The sequence below is a fragment of the Aspergillus tanneri genome (assembly GCF_003426965.1).
Source record: "Aspergillus tanneri strain NIH1004 chromosome Unknown AapTan_8_pilon_pilon_pilon, whole genome shotgun sequence".
Lineage (NCBI taxonomy): Eukaryota > Fungi > Ascomycota > Eurotiomycetes > Eurotiales > Aspergillaceae > Aspergillus > Aspergillus tanneri.
The window spans coordinates 1821285-1842351 of NW_022984635.1; the positions used below are offsets into that span (position 1 = coordinate 1821285).

The following is a 21067-nucleotide window of genomic DNA, read 5'->3' on the forward strand; positions in this document are numbered from 1 at the left end:
CGTCCTTGCTGAATGGACACCGCTCATTAACGTTCATTGCATGTTATCCTCGTAGCCTGATAACCAAGACACCTCTTTTCACTTCCGAATATGGAACATCCGGAGCCCAGCAGATGATATCATCACAAGAGCAGAAACAAGGTATCAGAGCAATGGGAAAATGGGGAGGAGGGGGAGACCGAAACATGAAGAAATTCAAGACCACCAGTCACACACAGTGTCGCAATAAAAATTCGTCCACACTTCAGGGGAACAGCGGTCCAAATCCTTCCATAATCAAGTGCACAGGGTCAGGGGCGGAAACGGCCCAAAACCGATGAATTGACTGTAAAAAGGAGCCAAAACATCACACAACCCGTCGGCGACTCCGTCGTTGCAGGGGGAAATTAGGGGAGTGGAGCGCGCCATACTGGAAAAGGGCAATCGTTGATAGCGCGGCATCCTTCGAAAGGGGGCAGTGCATCGGGCGAGGGAGACGGGAGGGGAAAAAGGGAAGAAGAAAGTGCGTCGTCGTTCGAGGGAGAGATGTCGGGTTTATATAGATGAGTTGTGGCGGCCAGCGGAAGGGCAAAAGCGGCGAGGAGCAGCGAGAAAGCACGCTATCCCCGAGAGGGTAGGTACCTAACCGTGCCAGGCAATGGGATGGTCGTTGGCAGTAGGCGGTCGCTGGCGGCAGATGGACGGTGCAATAAGAGCTGTTTTCCGCGCCCCGCTTGCTGTCTTGTAGATTAAAATCAATTGTCGACCAAAATAGGTTTATATTACTGATTATTCAGCATCCTCTCGGTCCGACTTTGTTCCTTTGTTGACCAATTTTATTCAGTTCTTCCAGATAGATTCAGATAGTTAGAGACCTTACCTTTCAATATAGATGGATCCCTATCTATAGATCAGTGATAGTAGCTTATACGCGTATTCAGCTGGCCGACACATCGTTTTGTTTGAGTGGGTAAAAGGGGGAACCAGTGAAAAGTGTTATGAAGGAATATGGTCGATGAGAAACTAGTGTGCCGCATTTTATTGAGGCTACCTACTCAGCCTGCTCACCCCCCCGTGCTCATGATCAGCTCAGGCCGCTCAGGGCGTGCTCAGGTCTACTCAGTGAGCAAAAAGCGGCGAGGGGTGAGCACGAAAACGGAAAGGGAAGGCCTTCGAGCTGTGTAGAAAATCAAGTTCGTATGTCTGTCTGTATGTACAAGAGCATTTTATGGCCGTCCGTCCACGTAGATCTAGACTACAGCTTCGCCACACTCGTTTCCAGAGCCAACGACCGACCGCGACGCAAATCGACCACAATACCATCCCCAAAGCCAACCTCCTGGCAATCCTCGTCCCCGACCCCATTGACAAACTGCACCACGACAAAATCCACCCGTCTGGATCCAAGCAACACCATCGGCGCATGCCAGACGCCCACACCGTAGGTAACCGCCTGACCACCACGCGCCACGAATGCTCTCAGATTCTGCAAGTCCGGGGGATCGCGGATGGACTTGGGACCGGACGGGGTGGTCGCGATGACGGTTTCACCCTTGCGAGTCGGGGCCACCACGACGAGGAAGTACGGTTCTTCCTGGTCCCCTGCGCGGGACTGACTGGATAGATCAATGGGGATGAAGGTCTGGGTGGTGTAGGGGTGGCGTTCGAGAATGCGCACGTCGAAGACTGAGGTTTCTGCGTCCCCGGTCGCGGACGGGGAGGAGGAGATGGTTTTTCGCAGCTGGCGCGGAAAACAGGAGAACATGCTCATGCGCGCCGAGGATGGGTGTCCGCTGGGACAGAGACCAGGATACTGGTCCAGGAGCGGCGAGACTGGGCTATACTTGAGGGCGGAGGACTGGTTCGCGAGAACGGGGCTGGGTTGGTGTGGTGGCAGAGACGACAGCGCCGGTGTGGTGGAGAGATCGCGAGGAAGAGGCGAGCAGATCGCAGTCCCAAACGGTGCGAATGCCTCGGGGGAGAGAGGCTCTGGGACGACACGCAGCGTGGGGTTGCTCGTGAGAATTGGAGTCGTCATGGTGGTGATGATGTCACACCGGGACGACAACCGGAATATCAAGAGAAGTAATAACAAGGAGATACGGAAGAACAAGGACTAGCCTCCCAGCAAGCGTGGGACAATGGAGGGAATATGGAAGAACATGGCGAAGAGAGACATACGGGGAAATAAATACTCTACTGTATTAAGACGAGGAAAGGGTCGTCGGAAGTCGCCGCGCTAAACGTCAAATACGGAAGAGGCCGGTTGTGACCAGCCAACGCTTTGAGACTACCTTCATATCTGAGAAAACACCATGAGGACTAACTGTACAGTTTATGTATTTCTAACATCAGAGTTCCGACCCCGTCAGTTTCTTCGTCAGTTTCTTCGTCATGAAGGCAGTCCAGACACGAGGAGGGAAGATTGCTGCTGGCCCATGCCGTTCTGGAAGACAACGCCCCCAAGTACGACCGACATAGCCATCGCCATGTTGCGGATAAAGCCAAATGTCGCGGTTGCAGCGGCCGTCTGGTCCTGAGGCACGTTACTCTGGAGAGCTAGTAGAGGTGGGAAGAACAGAAGACCGCACCCCATGCCGGTGACAATCTGGTAGACAATAATTTTTCCCAGCGAGGAAGCGGCGCCAAAATCGATAAATAATCCAGTTCCCAGGAGTACAACGGCGGTTCCGACCTAAACCACCTCAAGGTATCGGCCTGTGCTGTGGATGATGATTCCAGCTGCCAGACTCAAGGCAGCTTCAGTTAGAACAAAAGGCAGGACCATGAGACCCGAGTGGAAGGGGGCTGCTTCCTTCGCAGACTGGAAATAAAGAGGGAGGTAGTATTCTGCACCGACGAAAGCCTGCATCCAATCTATCAGATTAACTGGTATCCGCACGGGCTCTTGTTTCCAATACTCACTAAACCCTGTGTAGAGGCCATGATGAAGCAGGCAATATTGGATCGTTTGGTAAACATTCCAAGAGGCATAAACGGATACCTTGCCAGGCGTTTCTCGCAGCAGATGAAGAGGAGACATCAGACAGCCAAAGACGACAAGGCAAATGATCTTGGGTGAACCCCAAGGAAAGGTTGCTCCCAAAGTCGAGTCCAAGCAGCACCATCACCGTCAGCCCTAGGATGGACAGACCGCCAAACCAGTCCACTGCCTTGGTGCCATCCATGGCCGCCGTCCTCGGATATGTACATCCAAAAATAACGAAAGGAGGACAAATGCTGTTCCACAGATAGGTAGGTTGATCCAGAATATCCATCTCCAGGAAACAGACTCGGTGAACGAGCCACCAACGAGTGGCCCCGGGCCCGACAATAGTCCATATGAATTCAACGAGCCCCAGAAAGGCGTAGTCTACACCAGTCGTCAGTCGTCAAGATCCTGTGCATGATTGACCCTGGGTAGAATCTAGTCGTACCTCGCACTGATCCGAGATGGTGATGGTAACCAATTGGAACTGCCCACCCCCAGCTATTCCCTGCATGTCACGACCGGCAATCAGCATAGGCATATCAATTGCAGTGGCACAATAATCGAAGCACAAAAAGAGAGCAACTTCTGCTAAAAAGATCTTTCCCCCCATATATCGGACAGATTGGCGCAGATGTTCGAACTAGCGGCATTGGCTATCAGGTAGACACCACCGGTCTATACGTAGCCCATTCCTGAGTGTAATATTTCCGAGATTGTAGGTATTGCGGTGGCCACATTAGATTGGTCAAGAGCGGAGATGAACAGACTAAGCTGGATGGCATTAGTTTCCTTCGTCTCTTTCTCTCATTATGTCTCCAATATGCGACTTATATCATGGAGAGAAGAGTTTCTAGCGGCTACGAGGCCTCTCAACACCAGATAGTGATTGATCTGCAGGCAATGCTTGCTCTTTTTTGGTCTCTCTGGGGGACATAGCCTCCATTCTGCCATCCTCTGCTTCGTAATAGATTGAAGTATCTCGCTCACCAAGGTCGATGCTTGGGCAGGCCCTGGAGATGCCATCTTTGATGGCCACCTCAATCACAACAGCAATTGGACAAGAGAACAGACTTGACAGAATCAATGAATCATAAATTAACTCTGTAAATCCATCGTGCGCTCTGACACCTCATGTTTACTGCGTTTGTCTTGTTCTGTGGCCTAAGGCTTCATATCTGGTTGATTGGCCAATTGCATTCACTCGACCTACTCCTTTCTCTTCGTCTTCTTTCTCTCCATCAGGCACTGGAATGCCATCAACTCCCATCTGACTGGGCTATCCGGGCCGTTTATAATCTCCTGGATGTGACTCAATTTCCCAGTTATAGGAGCATATGCAATGCACAGGAAGTCCAAAGTAAAGAAAGGAAGAAACAAAGAAGGACGAGGGGATGAATGCACCACATCCTGGTTTAATGCTGGAATCTCACTTGCAGGGAAATACTTACAACTCAGAGTCAGAAAGGTTGCACTGATATTCCACCGTCCTTGTGTGTAAGAATCAAGAGCTACAACCTTTTAGACGTGCGCATATACTCATAAGTCTCCTGTTCAACAGAGACCCCCAGAATACCCGAAAAGATGGCAATATCATCATCAAAGGGCCAATTTACACACTTGAGTAAGCAGCTCTCCTGGTGCCCTGTCCACACAGATGTGGGCATTCAAGAGGAAATTAGAAGAGGAAAAAAGGCTGAATCTCCAAGTGCGTTAGCGAACATATCATGGAGATTTTGATCCACTCTGACCCGTCTAGACATATAATGATCTCTGTAGATGGTCAATTAACAATAGAGCTGCATTCCAGGGTTTCTGCTGGAACTACTTCCCTTTTATCCATGAAGGCATGTATACCTCGGTAGTCAACGAGTCGGCCCGCATTGACAGTATTCCTACCTGGTTCGAGGGAGTCCTTCTCAATTTCGCAGAGAATATGCTCTTCACGGCGGAGACGTCGACCAATGGACAACTAAAAGTAACAACAACCGGCAAGGAAGATGGCAAGATTGCTGTGACGCAGATCCGGGAGGAAGGGTCGGAGCCAGCCACGAGCTTCACCTGGGCACAATTGAGGCAAAAAAAAAAATAGAAGGTTGATCCAAGCATTGAAAGCAGTTGGGGTTGTTGAGGGAGACCGCGTGGCGATATTAGCCAGTAATAGTATCGACACCTTGATGGTCTTCCTGGCAACGACAGCCCTCGGGGCCCAGTTCTCGTCGGCTTCCACTAACGCCAGGGTCAAAAGGATCCTCGACAGACTGCTTCAGCTTAAACCGATATGCGTCTTCATGGACGATGCTGCAGTCTACAACGGGAAGCAGATCGACCTGCGTTCGAAGATAAAGGACGTTGTGGATGGCCTTGGAGACGTTCAAGAGTTCAATGGTATTGTGTCTATTCCTCGACATGTAGACCATCCTGCAGATGTGAGCGCAATGCCTAGAACCCAGCCATTGGCAACGTTCCTGGAAAGTTAACAATCGGATAAGCTGGAGTTTGTTCGCACCGACTTCCGCAGCCCCTTCCTAGTGGTCTATTCGTCTGCCACGACAGGTAAACCTAAGCCCACCGTGCAGAGTGCAGGGAGATATCTCCTCAACGGGACCAAGGAGTCTCGACTACACCGAGACATCGGTGCCAATTCCACCATCCTGCAATACACTACAACCGGATGGATCATGGACCTCGCCGCCATTGCGGGGCTGGTATTTGGAAGAAGGACTATTCTATACGATGGGAGCCCGTTTCTCCCGGACGTCAAGTTTCTCATCCAGCTCCTAGGCGAGCACAAAGTGACTCATTTTGGCACGTCACCGCGATATTTCCACGAGTTACGAAAGCACGGCATTCGATGGCATTCGTCCCAGGGAGATCGCCGATCTCAGCAACCTGTCCGTCACGACCAGCACAGGTATGGTCTTGTCGGAATCTCTGTCCGAGTGGTTCTACAGTGAAGGTTTTCCTGCTCACACACAGCTGGCCAATATCTCCGGGGGAACCGATCTGGCCGGTTGCTTTGGACTCGAGAACCCAATCTCCCCGCTCTACGTCGGCGGATGTCAATGTGCAGGACTAGGGATTCCCATTGCGGTCTTTGACCAAGCCGACGAGGGTGCTTCCGGAGTTAAAGGGACTGAAATACCCGACAGCACTCCGGGAGAGATAGTAGCCACAGGGGCATTTCCCACCATGCCGGTGAGGTTCCTAGGAGAAGACGGGAGCCAGAAATATTTCGATTCTTACTTTGCCCGATTTGACAGTGAGTTTGACTTCCTCCCAGTAACTCAGTGGTGATTCTACACAAGCCCACTTTTATTGACCAAGGGTACAAAAAAAACACAGATGTATAGACACACGGCGACTTCATCAGCATCCATCCCATCACCAAACAGATCTTCTTCTTAGGTCGATCAGATTGAGTGTTGAATCCGTCCGGAATCCGGTTCGGATCCAGTGAGATCTACAATGTCACTGATACGCAGTTCACCGAGGAAGTCGTCGACTCGAACTGCGTGGGCCAGGGACGACCCCAGGACAGCGACGAATCTGTCATGTTATTCCTACTGACGAGACCAGGTTCAACTTGATGCCACAGTTGGTTGGACGAGTCAAAGAGGCAATCTGCAAGGCACTCAACGCTAGACTTGTGCCCAAGTATATCTTTCAAACTCCCGAGATTCCGGTATGATATATCTGTCAATATATAAACCCTGAACCTAGCCATGCTAGATTATCAGAAACTGATGCGAAACAGACGACGGTAAATCTGAGGAAAGTCCAGCTTCCGGTCAAGTAGATTGTTTCTGGCAGGAAGATCAAAGCGTCTGGGACGTTGTTGAACCCGCAGTGCCTAGAGTATTTTACAAATTTTCTGAGGTCGAGAAAGTGGTGGCTCCCAAGAGCAAACTATAAATTGAGAATTGTATATGGTTAGTGTTGTCTAGAGTTATCTAGAGCTGGCAGCTACGATAACCAGGGCTATCGAGAATATCAATCCGTTATGAGGCTTTCATTCCCCGCTGCGTACTCCGTAGACAGCGGGAGAACCTAATCGTATTTGGCTCTCCTTATATCAGCGGACTATGCGGATAAGTATATGGCGTTCGAGATGACGGAAGTTTTATATACCCGTGCTAGTCATACATGTACGTTTTCGGTTGCTCATTGGACGCCTATACAGTGATCCATGGGATACAGGAATATATTGGACTTTCCAGAAGCCATCAAGAAACACAAACTGACCGCCTCCGAGAGGGTTCCTCGAGGATCAGCTCCCCTGGATGTGCTTGAATGAGACTGATCGCGCACACTCCGTCCAGATCAAGCATAATACATACAATAGAACCCATGGACAAGAACCGAAGGAAGAACAATGAAAGAAAGGATATATGCGCCGACTCTATACGCCCATCGTGACAGGAAGAAGACCATTGTGCCCTACCGTTGGAGAAATGATGAGAAAATACTAAAATCGTAATGTATCTATTTGTTATGTATCATGAAATTGCGGAAGGAATCCCAGTGGTCGGAGTCGGCGTAACTGTGTAAGAGTCAGCCAGAGCTTTTATTTTTTTGGAGAGGGAGAACCTACATATACACCATGCTGCTTCGGAGACTCGACATGAGGGTCTCCGGATACCAACGGAAGATGTACATGACGAATGCCCAGCTGAAACTGGCGAATAATGGCCATGCATTTTTCTCGATCTCGGCTCGGGCGTCAGAGGTGATAAGTCCGGATAGAGGGTGCATGCCAGGCTGCACGGCAAGTTTCGCGAGGGCGAGGACCACACGGGCAAAAACGTAGATGACAATCTGGGAGGCACAAGATGAGTCGTCTCAAATTCCACCATGGCTTTCAAGGGACCCTTTGCATACCTGTTGAGTGATGCTTGTTTTGTGTCGGCCAAAGACGGCATATCCGCCCAATAACCCAGCAAAGAAACTGTCATATCGACCTTCTTTCCCCACCCCGGTGGGGTTGACATTCCGTAGAACAATCATCGAGCTCTTGTAAATCAATGCGAACGTCGCTAGGTTCCGGGCGTGTTGGCGCGTGGCTTTAAACACAAGCTTGGCTTTTTCGCGAAAGCTGCAGAACTGGATTCAGCATACCGAGCATCCACTATTGCGATGCGGGTCACCTTACGTTCCGGAACGGAAGAGGAGGATCATCCTGTCCGATAAAGAAATCCTAGGTTAGCCCGTTTCCTGTTGTACGCGAGGCCATCACTACGAGACATACACCAAAGCGTGCGGAAACCGCACTTTGGCGCCGTACACTGCGCCATTACGGACCCCCTTTGCCAGCGATAATAGCGGCGCGAGTTCAGGTTTAGTAACCAGGGTATCCAGACCGGACTGCATCGCGATCAGTATGATTCCGGTAGAGTTGATAGTCAGTTTTCATCCTACCATGAGAGCATCCATGGCGACTCACTTGCCGGGGACCTCGGCAGGGTGGGTCGGAACAGCAACAAGTCGATAGGAATTCACCGACAGAGAACGTCCAACAAACCGGAACTCATGAGGGAATAAGGAAACCCGGAGCAGCAGTCAAAACCGAAACAGTTGCAGAATCCGGCAGGCGTGGGAAGGGAGATCACAGAGAAGAACGAGGGTGGAGACGGGCATTTAAAGACGTCGCGGGAAAGATCCTCGGCATGTGAGACCCCAAAACGTCATGTCACGTGGGAATATACTATGGAGCATACTCTGTGCATCGCAAGACAGATCATGGAACTTTTCACACAGCAGTGTCTAACTACATAAACACAAGAAGCAGAGCCATTCGACTAAATCCACCGAAATAAACGCCGGGGTGCGAAACGGGAGGAAAAAACTCCACACAAATCATGCATGCCACATTACTGATTGCCAGGCCCCCAGTTGATACCATCTTCAGCCCGTCTTCGCCCTCTTCCGGCCCTCGTCCTCTGAAATCTCATCCACATCCATCGCGTCGGCGTTCCCTTCTTCCTCATCGGACTCCATCCCTGCTCGTCGCTTCAATCCCTTCATTTTCCGCGTCTGCAATCCACCCAGATCCTGCTTCGCCAGATGCACACGACCGATCTTGTCACCAATCGTGTCCATGCCAATGTTCTTCTTCAACTTGATTTCCTCGTTGGGTCGCTTGCCCTGCTTCATCGCCTCCTTCATCGCCTCCCGAGGCGCCTCCTGAAGGCGGCCTACCTTGAAGTCGAACTTCGGGCCTATCTCATCCAGCTCTACCCGCGGGAGCTTGTGTCCGCTGCGCTTTGTCCGGATTTTGTACCACCGCAGATGGATCACGGGAGCTAGTCCCTCGGTGGGTTCGTCGGCGGCCAGTAAAAGTGCATACTGTAATCCCTCGACGTCGATCTTATCCGATATCTCGCCCTTGAACATATCCACAAACATACTCTTAAGTAGAACATGCGGCGTCGACGTAGAATCATCCCATGCGCTTCCCGAGAAAAGCATCAACGGCCGTAGCCCAACGCCCACGTGCATAGTAAGGTTGTTCATGGCGGGGATATCCTCGCCGTCTGGGTTGGGGAGGAGCATCAGTTCACACATGTCGAGGAGCTTCGAGTCGAATACACGTGCCACAGTCACACAGTTCGGTCGCTTCTTGCTGCTACTTCCAAACACGACCATTCCGCACTCGTTCTTGTTGGCCAGAAACTCGAGGCTTTCGACATTCTCGAACGGGTGGATCTTCTCGTTCTTCTTATGGAACAAGACCGAATTTGGCCGGGTCAAGGAATGGAACGTCTTGAGAACAGTGTGCAGGGGTGTCGGACATTTCGAACCGTGCATTAAAAGAGTCCGCTTGGGGGGTTCGATGAGCTGGGGTTCTTTGGCTTTGAGAATGCGCGCCGTACGCGGATTCTTGGGTTTTCTGTTGTAGGCATTCCACCGGTCAGTAAGATGCGGACTCACACACAAACATACACAGATACACACGCTCCTCCTACATATTGTACTTACACTTCTCGGAGCATCATGATGAGCGAGAGTCAGCTCTTTCTGCTGAAGAAGATGCGAGAGAGTTGCTTAACGGGCAAAATCCGAACCGAAAAAGCGGAGCGAAAAGTTTTGGCGCTCGAGGTCTTGGCATCGCTTATCGATAAGGTTAACGATGATAGATACGGAAGTATTATTTAGAAGTCCCTATTTAGAACGAGATAATTATCTAGAACAATCAGATAGATTCACTATAGACGGTAGGTCAAATCTACTCTAGCCGCAACTTTTCAAACTCGCGGATCTGCTCCTCCAACCGCGCGAACTCGCTCTCGGCATCGCGAAGCTTCTTCTCCTCCGACTCGCGAATCTCAGGCTTGACCTTCTCCTGCCAGGTGGCAGAGCCCACCAGCTGCTGTTGACGGCGCACAACCTCCAGCGACCTCTGGAGGCTGGCCTTGGCCTTCTCCTCTTGCTCGAGAGCCACCTCCTTGGAGACACGGAGGTAGACGGCAGCCTGAGAGCCGACAGCCGACACAACACAGCCCGAGGGCCGAGTGGTGTTCTCCGGTCCTTGCACGCTGAGATCGCCCAGGAACTTGCCGCCCAACGACTTGATGCTAGTGATCTCATCCGAGATGGTCTTGTGGCTGGTCGCATCGTAGGTTTGGATGATGATGTCGCCCTTGGTCTTGAGCTCGTATTGGGCAATGATCGACCGAATGGCCTTGGAGGTATTCAGGATGAGCTCGTAGGCCGCTTCCGCAGCGGGGTCGTCGAACTCGGGCTGGTACTCAGGGTACCGGGCCTTCATGATCGAGATGGTACTATCGCCAGCACGACGAGGCAGACGCTGCCACAGGTGCTCCGTCACGAAGGGCATGATGGGGTGGATCATGGTCAAGGCACCCTCCAGAGTAGTGTACAGCGTCTCCTTCGCCGACTGCTGCACCTCAGCAGGCGCGTCCAGTGTAAGGAGAGACTTGGAGTTCTCAATGAACACGTCACAAAGTTGGCTGTACCAGTACTGATAGATAGCAATCGCGGCATCGGAGAACTCGCGTTGCTCCAGTGTCTCATTCATCTGCTTAGCAGCGGCATTGAATTTGTGCAAGATCCAGCGTTCGGAGAGAGACTCGCGACCAGTCTTCGAAGCAGTGGCTTGTGGTTTGAAATCATCGCCCAGTTTGCCGAGGACGAACTTGGTCGCCTGGTAGATCTTGTTGCAGAAACGGCGATAGGCGTGGATCACCTGGACATCAAACGCAATATCCCCTCCTAAGGCGAGTCAGAAACCATTCCATTATCATGAAAAAGTCCACGAGAATCACTTACCACCAGTAGTATAAGACACCAGAGCAAATCGCAACGCATCAGCACCGCACTCAGGGATACCCTTGGGGAACGCCTTCTTCTGGTACTTGGTAGCCGTGGCAATCTCTTTCTCGGCCAGGTTACCAGTGAGCAGCTTGGCATGGAGATCATTGAGTTCAATCCCCTCCATGACGTCCAGAGGGTCAATGACATTACCCAAAGACTTAGACATCTTCCGGCCCTCGGAGTCTCGGATCAAAGAGTGACAGTAGACCTCCTTAAAGGGGACCTTACCAGTCAGCTTAATGCCCAGCATGATCATTCGAGCGACCCAGAAGAAAAGGATATCCCAGCCGGTTTCCAGGACAGAAGTCGGGTACAGAGTTTCAAAATCGTGCGTCTTATTAGGCCAGCCCAAGGTTGAGAATGGCCACAAACCGGACGAGAACCATGTGTCAAGCACATCTGGGTCTCTCTGCAGGATGAACTTCTTGCCGGGAAATTTAGCCTCAGCCTTCTTCTGGGCCTCCTCCTCGGTTCGGCCAGTGACCCACAGATTGCCATCGCTATCATCCCCATCTTCACCCTCAATCTTTATGAAATAAGCCGGAGCCTGGTGACCCCACCAAAGCTGTCTGGACAGACACCAGTCGTTGATATTCCTCAGCCAGCGGAAATAGTTCTTAGCAGCGGATTCGGGTCGGATGATGATTTCACCATCCTCAACCGCCTTGATGGCCGGCTCCGCAAGGCTCTCCATCTTCATCCACCACTGGGGCTTAAGGATGGGTTCGATAATGTCATTAGACTTGGCACAGCGTGGGATCTTCATGGGATTATGCTCCCATTTCACATACAAGCCCTTCTCTTTAAGGAGTTCGATGACCTTGTAACGGGCATCGAAGCGCTTCATGCCCGCAAAGGGCCCTCCCTTCTTGTTAAAGGTACCGTCATCATTCAACACGGAGATAAACTCAAGGTTATGGGCCTTTCCACGGTTAAAATCGTTGAAATCATGGGCGGGTGTAATCTTGACAGCGCCGGTACCGAACTCTGGGTCAACTTCAGGGTCGGCAACAATGGGCAGCAGGCGGTCCACGAAGGGGTGTCTGGCAAACTTGCCAATCAAGTGCTGGTAACGCTTGTCGTCAGGGTGGACAGCAATACCAGTATCACCAATCATGGTTTCCGGACGAGTAGTGGCGATCTCGATTCTCTCCTTAGTGCCATCCATCTCGTAGCAGAAGTGAGTCAGGACACCAAATTCAACCTTTTTCTCGTAGCCGGGAACGTCCAGAAGAGTGCGGCCTTCGACCTCCTTGTTCTCAACTTCCAAGTTGGACAACGATGTATTCAGAGCCACACACCAGTTGACCAGGCGGTTGGCACGGTAGATGATACCCTCCTCATGCAGACGAACGAAAGTCTCGGTGACAGCAGCAGACAGGTTGGGGTCCATGGTGAACGCCTCGCGAGTCCAGTCGAATGAACCACCAACTCTACGCAAGGAATTCTTGATATTGGCATGGTACTCGTGCTTCCACGCCCACACCCTATCCGTAAATTCCGGGCGACCCAGATCATGACGGGTCTTCTTCTCTCTCTTCCAGAGCATCTTCTCGACGACACTCTGGGTGGAGATACCGGCGTGATCCATGCCCGGAAGCCACAACGTGGTCTTGCCCTTCATCCGCTGCCAACGAACCATGGTGTCCTGGAGGGCATTGGTGAGGGCATGTCCCATGTGAAGGGACCCAGTGACATTAGGAGGAGGGATTGGGATAACAAAGTATCCCTCAGGCTTGACCTTGTTATCAGGGCCGAACTCGGGAATAAAGAGGCCCTTCTCCTCCCACCATTCGTAGCGGCCCGACTCAATTACCTTGGGGTCATACGCATCGGCAGTCTTCTCCTTCTCAACCTTGTTGGCCTTTTTATCCGCCTTGGGGGCAGCGGGCTTGGCCGATGCAGCCTTGGCCTGCTTTTCCGCAAACTTCTTCGCTTTCTCGGCCTTGCGTCGCTCGCGCTCCACTAGAAAATAGCATCCAAATGTCAGATAGTGCCAAGCTAGCCAAGGGGGACACCTAGTACCAGCAAGATACAGTAGGTGGAACAGGACTCCATACATTCTTTCTCGCTCTTCACCTTGGGAGGTGCGGTAGCAGCAGCGGCATCCTGGTTTCTCGTTTGCTCATCGGCCTGAGGAGGAGTGTCAATCTTGGGAGCCGAAGGCTCACCAGCTAGAAAAGCAAGCAGTTCCGTTAGCCACGTATATTCCACAAGAAATATCAAGTCACAGAAGAAGATAAAGAATAACGCACCTGGGTTCTGGGGGGCAGAGGGTTCAGCCATCCTGGAAAATGATCGATAGATTGGAGGGGTGAATCTCCTGGGCGCCGATCGCGCCACGAGTTGCCGGATAAGTATCTTGACCACCAGGGACTCCAACGGCAATAGACAGCAAGGAGGGTGGTTGTGCGAATTGCGGGCAATTAAATTTCAAAGATCGGAACGGAGCGGGGCCCAGGGGAAAAAGGCGGCGGTGGAGCGCTGATTGGGATTGGATTGTAATGGGTTGGGCCGGTATTAGGTATTAGGTAGGACTCTGTATAGCACTCAATCATATCCTCTAGAGATCAGTCTCCTGGCACTGATTGTGTCCACGGTCGGCACAGATTAACTATCAATCACAATGATCTGTTGCTGGGATGTCTCGAAATGAGTCACGTCACGTGATACATGCTGCCATATTGAGGACTTCGAGGAGATAGCTACAGGAGAGACAGATACTCATCTATGTTGACACCGAAAAAGACATCGTCTATATGATCTGCATAACCATAAGGGAAAGGGATGGATTCGCAATGCTTGATTGAAACGAAAGCCCGGAGAGAATCATATAAGCACCAAACTACGCCGTTCAATGACGCAAAGGGATAACTGTGCTGGGAATAGTAGAATATGAAATAAAATCAACCGAGAGAACAAAGAAATCCCACTAACACCAGTCCAACAGCTTACGAAGGAGAAAGGGCGTGAGAATAGGGAAAATCTGCTGGGATGCGCAGAGTAAAAACGGGAGTAAGTAGAATCCTATCACCCCGTCTAGTCGATTTCACTCACTGGATACGCCATATACAAGGATTGAGCGGACTTGGGCTCCGAGCCCAATGGATTAGGTGCATGTCATCTGATCATCGTCGTCTCCATCCTTATGCCATAACTCATCGCATCCATGGCGCATGAACTTCTTGCTGTCTTTCTCCTTTTCGTAAAAAATGTTTTTTGTCGGGTCTTATATCAAAGTTTCCGTTTCAAACCCAGAACCAACTCAAAACTTCGGACCAAATGGGTGGATATCAATTGCAATGGGGTGACAATAATCACAGAGAGCGCCGATGGATCTGACTATTCTCCAGACGAGACAAGAGCGCTCATGTAAACACCTCTGCACCTCATCAGGAAGCAACATTGTTCCCACTCCGTGCCTCTGCTGCCCGAACGGGAGCAAAATAAGGGTGAGCCATGGCCTCCTGGGCGGTAAGTCGTTCCTACATAGTGAAGTTAGCACATTTTGGATTATGCAATTGGAATCTCCAAAAATGAGGGCACATACAGCATGGTCGTATCGCAAAAGCTTGTCCAAGAAGTCGATCGCCTCATCACTGACGAAGCGCTGGTTGTCGGCGTTGACGAAGGATTGCCAGGTTTTGCGTGGGAACCGGGAGAGGATTTCGTCGTACTGGGGATCAAGCTCAATTTCGTATTTGTCCAAATATTCAAAGAGCTCCTCTGTCCCCAGAACCTTAGCAATTTTAACCAGCTGGTCCGAATTGCTGTTTCCGTGGAAGAAGGGCTCCTTGCGGAAGATCATGGACGCGAACATGGCCCCCAGAGACCACATGTCGAGGGAGTAGTCGTACTCTTGGAAGTCGACCAGTAACTCGGGGCCCTTAAAGTAACGAGAGGCGACTCGGACGTTGTACTCGGTACCCTTGTGGTAGAATTCGGCAAGACCCCAGTCGATAAGACGCAGCTAAGAACTTGTGTCAGTAAGTGTACAACATAGTCAATCCATATGCAGAACCAACCTTTCTTTTTTCATGGTCGATCATGACATTGTGGGGCTTCACGTCACGATGCATGATACCCTTACTGTGGCAGAAATCCAGCGCCTTCAATAGCTCATAGACATAGAAGCGAACATCGTAGTCGCTAAATCGCGGATACAATGTCCGAAAGTCGGTGTTATTCACGTATTCGAACACCAGGCTTGGGGTCTTGCTCTGACTATCGCGGACCACATCCAACAGGGCAACCACATTGGGACCTCCCGCTAGGTTCTGAAGAATCTTGATCTCGCGCTTAATCTTCTTCTTCTTGACCGGCTTGAGGACCTTGATGACACACTTCTGATAATTGACGACATTGATGCCCTCGAACACTTCGGAATACTTGCCCCGACCTGTGGTGACCATTGTCAGCTTTCACCTTGCTATGCTACATGCACTTCCCAGATAATGGGACCCAACGATATCACACACTAATGAGGCAGGGGCAATGTTTTCGCCTTACCGATCTTGCGGACCACCTCGTAGTTCTCCAAGACTCCCCAGGAGATGTTGACACTATCATAGTCCCAGTACGACCGAGGCATATGCTCGTTGACATTAGCGTAAACGCGCGCCATGATGATGGCGGCCGAGAAGCAGTCTCCGGGTCAGCCCACAACGGATATCAAGATAAAATGCGGCGGGGTAGAGAGGGGGAAAGATTGCGATGGCAAAAGGGTTCACAACAGAGGAATTGGATTTAGAGGACAGACAACAACAGCTGCAAGGCTGGGAGCAGGAGAGCTCGTCTAAACAGTGCAGCCGTGCTATCGCCCTGAGCAACGATGGGGACAAGTGATGTCTATTATGCGATGATCAGAATGGCTAAGAACGTTTCGCTCCGCCTTTGCAGTCACGGGACCTGACCAGGTGAGGTTATCTCCCGATCTGGCTAGACCAATGTCGGACCGGAAAAGCATTGACGCGCGGGAGATTTTTGGGATTTCCTTTCTTGGACAAATCCCGTAGCTTTCTTCAGCGGGAGAGGAAAAGAAGGCCGAACAACCAACATCGCAAGGGCAGTGGAGCGTATTTCTGGGTCTTTTAAAGAAAGTCAAGATGTTCTACGATCTTAATGTGCCCTATAGTCCTGATGATTCCGAGATCTCTCCTACCTTGAGCTTCCTTGCAGAACGTACGTCATTCATCAATTGCGGCACACGACCAGGTGTTTATGATGGCCACATGAAGAGCTGACCTGACATCTAGTCGGTTACACAACGGTGGCTCTCTCCCAAACTGTTACCGGGAAGCTTCCTCCGAATCCCACTCCCCCTCCAGCCCCAGCAAATGCTCCGATAGACCTGACGCTACTGAGCCGCATAAACCTGACTCTCTCGGATCCCGCGCAGAACCAACGCCTTTCCAGTCTATCTCAAGTGTATGATCTCGTTGCACTCCGACCCACCAATGAGAAGGCTCTTTTGAATGCCTGCACCAATTTGGAATGCGATGTGATCTCCCTGGATTTCTCGGTGCGACAACCGTACCACTTTAAGTTCAAAATGCTCTCTGCAGCCATCGCACGTGGGATACGGTTCGAAATCTGCTACGGACCCGGCGTCACGGGAAGCGGCACTGATGCTCGCCGCAACCTTATCGGCAACTCTATGGCACTAGTCCGGGCGACACGAGGAAGGGGAATCATCGTGTCCAGCGAGGCCAGGAGAGCATTAGGTGTGCGGGCACCGTGGGACGTGATCAATCTAGCTTGCATTTGGGGGTTGTCACAAGAGCGCGGTAAAGAAGCGATCTGCGAGGAAGCAAGGAAGACCATTGCACTGGCTAAATTGAAGCGGACCAGCTGGCGTGGGATCATTGACATTGTTGACGGGGGGGAGAAACCAGGGCCCGGGTCCAACACACTATCTGCTGGTCAGAAGGGTAGTAGTGCATCTAAGCAGAAAGGCGTGCAAGTTCAGGGAAATGGGGATGGTTTGAAAAGGAGGGCCTCTCTCGGCCTCGAGACAGTGGCTGAACCAGAGAAGCCACTATCCAAGCGCGAGATGAAACGCAGAGCCAAGAAAGCTCGATTGAATGCAGTTGAAGGTGATGGTAGCGACACAGCCGCGGCGCCTACGAATGGTTAACTAGGATTTGATTACAAATTCTATGATACATCAACCTACATGACTTCGACAGGGAACTAGCCACCTTCCTTCTAGACGAAGGAGCTACACGCACTGGATGGTATCTGCAAGACTGCAATCAAGCGGGGTGTAGTCACGCTCCTCGTCGCGGTTCCTCTGCAGACGCTGCGCATGTTCCTGGGATTCCCCCCTACATCTGGGAGCCTAGGGTCACAGACACCATATCTGCAGTCTGCCCGTTCATCCTAGTTAGGAAATAACTGAAGAACTACTCCAGCTACTACAATCACTGTGACTATTTCGTATTTAACTGAATCCTGTCGACAAATACCACCCGAAAGACACAAAATGCAGCAGCGAATGGCCCTTCCCAAAGCCCGGAATCCCACCAGAATTCATTTTCGTGAAGTACCCATCTGTGACAGATGTACACCTGAGATTCAGTCTCCATCGAGAACCGTTAGGTTGAGAAAAGGCGATGGAGGGACCATCTGACAGGTATTGGAGAGAATACCGATCTTCGTAGGATCACCGGCGGGGGTGATCAAAGTCTACAATTGCGATTGTTGCTAGATATAATAAAATGAAACAAAGTCACTTACTATAATCTCACAGTACTTTATAATAAACTCATAATCAAACCGGCAATTCCAACTTGCCATTATCATTATTCACGCACAATATTACAACCATTAACCACAACACCAAGAGCCCAACATCATTCTCATAGTAACACTGAATAAAATCCATATATTGAACCCAGGGATCCTTGCCAGAGTTAGGTACCTAGTCAGGCACAATACTAAAATTGGTTCTGCAGGCATCCCAAGCACCATGGAAACGGGATGGGTCATACAGCCGGACAGGTGACACTGTCATGTGCCACCAAGACAGAGAGAGTGGAGTGGGCAATGTAAATTCCACATGAATCATAAGGCATTTCATCCGTGAAAACCGACAATTCCAACGCGAGAGATAGATATCCCATGATGGTATTGGTGGTGATGATGATGACGTTAACCATTAGTGCTATGGAACTAACCTATTTCCCAAGATCCTTCACTCGAAGTAGCATGTCATTGTGGATGATTAATTCATTTCCGTGATTGATATGAAAAGGGCATGGGAAGAGGAGGACAGTGCAATAGGAATTAAGCAACAGTGGAGAAGAAGAAGAGAGGGGTATAGCCTTTATACAGAAAAGAGATAAGCCCCAATACCTCTTTCACAATGAAAAACCCATATGCAGGAAACCAAATATGCAGGCCCTAAAAATGATAAAGAAATAAAAATAAAAAGGAAGAATGAGGGGAAGAATTCAAGACTGGGTTCAATTCAAGAGGAACCTTCAAGCTCGACAAGGACTCTCAAATCACCATCCATCCAGTCTACATTTCCAGCAGACAAGAGCGCAATCGTCCATTCACCATCATTTTGCACGGATGTAAGCCCATCCGGAAGCCAGACCTTAACCCTCCACTGAGCGGACGAACCCCAGTGGCCTCCTGTAGGATCCATAGCGGAGCTGGACGAGATACCGGGTAACTGGCCAGGGAATCGTCGTATAATGAGCTGTTTGAGGGTCTCAAGATCCGGCGTTTGCCCTGCAGGTAAGTCATACCGGGGAAGTATGCGCTTGCCACCTTGCAGGACATTGATTCGCAATGAAATGGGGGGCTGAGAGGCGGCCGTCCCAGAGTACTCGGCATTTGCGACTCCCGACAAGGGAGGGAAATTTGGCGGCGGGATAGGCAGAGGCTGCGGGACGGGTGGATGTTCCTCTTGCTTGCCAGCCAAAGTATCACGAATAATTCGTGAGATGTCACGGGTGATGCTGCTTGCACTATAGAGAAGTCAGTATCATTCTCCTTCTAGCTTAGAAAAATGGACATACAATTCATTCCTGGCGGGCCGGTCGTGATTCCCGCCGATTCGCCATCGCAGATCCGATGTGACGTTTGAATTCAGTATACGATTGACATTTTCATCTTCACAGGGGGTTGGACAATCATATCCACCATTGTGGAGGATTTGGTAGTGGCTGTCAACAGCAGCAACTAGTCCCCGCCAATCTGGTTGTTGAAGGCCCGAAAGGTACCACAGGTTGTCAAGTTCATAATGTTGGTTGTACATGTCGTACGACTTGGTAATCGCATTCACGTCCGACGAATACCCGTCAAGGAAAAGATCCGTCAACCCTAACTCTATATCTTGCGACGTTGACCCCAAGGGTTGCGTTGCTAACATTGGAGGCTGCGTCGACGTGTATCCCTCGGGGAGGTGATGTTGCGCATGCATCTGCAGTTGCTCATCCACAGGAAACTTCGGAGGACTGGTGCTGTTGAAGTTCTGAATACTCTCCTCTGTCTTTCGTCGTCTCCGCTCCTCCGTTCCACCTCCTTTCCGCGTCTCGACTGCATATTGCCGTTGCCGTTCGTTGGTGACCATTCTCCTCAGCAACGGGATAACCAGGGAGATGATTTTCTGTTGATCTCGGGGCCATACGTAGGTTCGAGGGCCCATGTCCTCGTTGACTACATTTTCCCCAAAGAACCGCTCACCATGGCCCTCGGCTTCCAAAAAATGACGCACACAGTTCCATAATCTTAACTTGACCATCTCTGTGTCACCTTTGCCACGCTGTCCAACACATTCACGCCGCTCTGGGTGTTTGTCATCGAGCATATATGCCTTCGCCGCGGCTTGTAGGTGTAGAAAGTTCTCGGGCGATAATTCTAGGGACGCGAAGAGTTTAGACATTGGCGGGCGGGTGTACTTTTTGTTGCTCGATGGCTGACGAAATAGAGCAGCGGCGGAATGTAGACCAACAGCACGAGCGTCAGATAGTGACTGGGGTGGTGCAGACCGAATATCCAAACTGTCGCCACCGAAATGGTGTGGATGATGTTGATGCGGTTGCTGGTTGTGACCGATACCGGTTCCAGAAGCTGCTAAAGCAGGGTCCAACGGGTCATCGCCTCTCTTCCTTTTCTTTGATACGGTTCTGGACAAGCCAGAAGACTGGCTCTGGTCATTCGTTGTAGCTAAACCTGGCACACGCAAGTGTCGTCCGGAGCCCATGCCTGACCCGAAACCCGAATCTCCAAAGCCGTTGTCGTCCATGTGTATTTCAGACCCATAGCCCCCCATATGATGTTGATGTCCAGTTGCACCTGCGGCTGCAGCAATTGCTTCCGCTGCCGCCCACTCCGATACGTCCTGGCCGGCTGCTGCGGTGGCAGCCTCCACCAGCCCTGCGAGCTGATTTTCATTTGGCGCATATCCACTTGTCGCGAGGCTCGTATTCGGATCGATCCCAGATGAGGGGGTTGTTTGAGTGGGCGGGAACTCGGCGGCCGTAGACGTAGAAGGGTGATGGCTAGGCGCAGATGTAGACGTCATGGCCAAGATCTGATGCCAGTAGCTAACTATCCCTAGCTCCAGACGCAGTGAATCAAGCAAGTGGGTTGTGCGCTGAACGAAACAAACGTTAAAAGCTCCTAGGTACGCGAGACAGAGAAAACCCGAGACGTCTGTTAGAGACAATCTATATCCGGCTTGTTCTTCGTTTCTTCACAAGAATGAGCCGACCGACCACAATACCAGCATCCAAATGGCGCTTAATACCT

General features: G+C 50.9%; 9 protein-coding genes across 9 annotated transcripts; 2 read left to right on the forward strand and 7 right to left on the reverse strand.

Annotated features, from left to right (window-relative positions):
* Positions 1 to 1234: 1234 nt before the first annotated feature.
* On the reverse strand, positions 1235 to 2017 carry ATNIH1004_011212 (ureidoglycolate hydrolase; the record flags this gene model as incomplete). The annotated part of the gene is made up of 1 exon (XM_033575778.1): positions 1235 to 2017. The coding sequence occupies one exon, from the start codon at positions 2015 to 2017 to the stop codon at positions 1235 to 1237; it is 783 nt and encodes a 260-aa protein (XP_033421633.1).
* Positions 2018 to 2371: 354 nt separating this feature from the next.
* ATNIH1004_011213 (uncharacterized protein) lies at positions 2372 to 2925 on the reverse strand (the record flags this gene model as incomplete). The annotated part of the gene is made up of 3 exons (XM_033575779.1): positions 2372 to 2674; positions 2765 to 2845; positions 2905 to 2925. The coding sequence occupies 3 exons, from the start codon at positions 2923 to 2925 to the stop codon at positions 2372 to 2374; spliced, it is 405 nt and encodes a 134-aa protein (XP_033421634.1).
* Positions 2926 to 5145: 2220 nt separating this feature from the next.
* Positions 5146 to 6767, forward strand: ATNIH1004_011214 (acetoacetyl-CoA synthase; the record flags this gene model as incomplete). The annotated part of the gene is made up of 6 exons (XM_033575780.1): positions 5146 to 5397; positions 5461 to 5780; positions 5839 to 6258; positions 6426 to 6483; positions 6567 to 6653; positions 6726 to 6767. The coding sequence occupies 6 exons, from the start codon at positions 5146 to 5148 to the stop codon at positions 6765 to 6767; spliced, it is 1179 nt and encodes a 392-aa protein (XP_033421635.1).
* A 791-nt stretch (positions 6768 to 7558) lies between these two features.
* On the reverse strand, positions 7559 to 8401 carry ATNIH1004_011215 (Tim17/Tim22/Tim23/Pmp24 family protein; the record flags this gene model as incomplete). The annotated part of the gene is made up of 5 exons (XM_033575781.1): positions 7559 to 7786; positions 7850 to 8063; positions 8121 to 8147; positions 8217 to 8332; positions 8387 to 8401. 5 exons carry the CDS (start codon positions 8399 to 8401, stop codon positions 7559 to 7561), a joined length of 600 nt encoding a protein of 199 aa, XP_033421636.1.
* A 471-nt stretch (positions 8402 to 8872) lies between these two features.
* RPF2 (rRNA-binding ribosome biosynthesis protein RPF2) lies at positions 8873 to 9963 on the reverse strand (the record flags this gene model as incomplete). Its single annotated transcript, XM_033575782.1, has 2 exons — positions 8873 to 9857; positions 9947 to 9963. 2 exons carry the CDS (start codon positions 9961 to 9963, stop codon positions 8873 to 8875), a joined length of 1002 nt encoding a protein of 333 aa, XP_033421637.1.
* Positions 9964 to 10193: 230 nt separating this feature from the next.
* On the reverse strand, positions 10194 to 13588 carry VAS1 (valine--tRNA ligase; the record flags this gene model as incomplete). Its single annotated transcript, XM_033575783.1, has 4 exons — positions 10194 to 11200; positions 11258 to 13267; positions 13363 to 13476; positions 13558 to 13588. The coding sequence occupies 4 exons, from the start codon at positions 13586 to 13588 to the stop codon at positions 10194 to 10196; spliced, it is 3162 nt and encodes a 1053-aa protein (XP_033421638.1).
* Positions 13589 to 14694: 1106 nt separating this feature from the next.
* CKA1 (casein kinase II subunit alpha/alpha') lies at positions 14695 to 15926 on the reverse strand (the record flags this gene model as incomplete). The annotated part of the gene is made up of 4 exons (XM_033575784.1): positions 14695 to 14787; positions 14853 to 15272; positions 15328 to 15701; positions 15812 to 15926. 4 exons carry the CDS (start codon positions 15924 to 15926, stop codon positions 14695 to 14697), a joined length of 1002 nt encoding a protein of 333 aa, XP_033421639.1.
* A 481-nt stretch (positions 15927 to 16407) lies between these two features.
* ATNIH1004_011219 (ribonuclease P subunit p30 family protein) lies at positions 16408 to 17438 on the forward strand (the record flags this gene model as incomplete). The annotated part of the gene is made up of 2 exons (XM_033575785.1): positions 16408 to 16483; positions 16558 to 17438. 2 exons carry the CDS (start codon positions 16408 to 16410, stop codon positions 17436 to 17438), a joined length of 957 nt encoding a protein of 318 aa, XP_033421640.1.
* Positions 17439 to 18773: 1335 nt separating this feature from the next.
* On the reverse strand, positions 18774 to 20840 carry ATNIH1004_011220 (uncharacterized protein; the record flags this gene model as incomplete). The annotated part of the gene is made up of 2 exons (XM_033575786.1): positions 18774 to 19281; positions 19333 to 20840. 2 exons carry the CDS (start codon positions 20838 to 20840, stop codon positions 18774 to 18776), a joined length of 2016 nt encoding a protein of 671 aa, XP_033421641.1.
* Between the last annotated feature and the right edge of the window lie 227 nt (positions 20841 to 21067).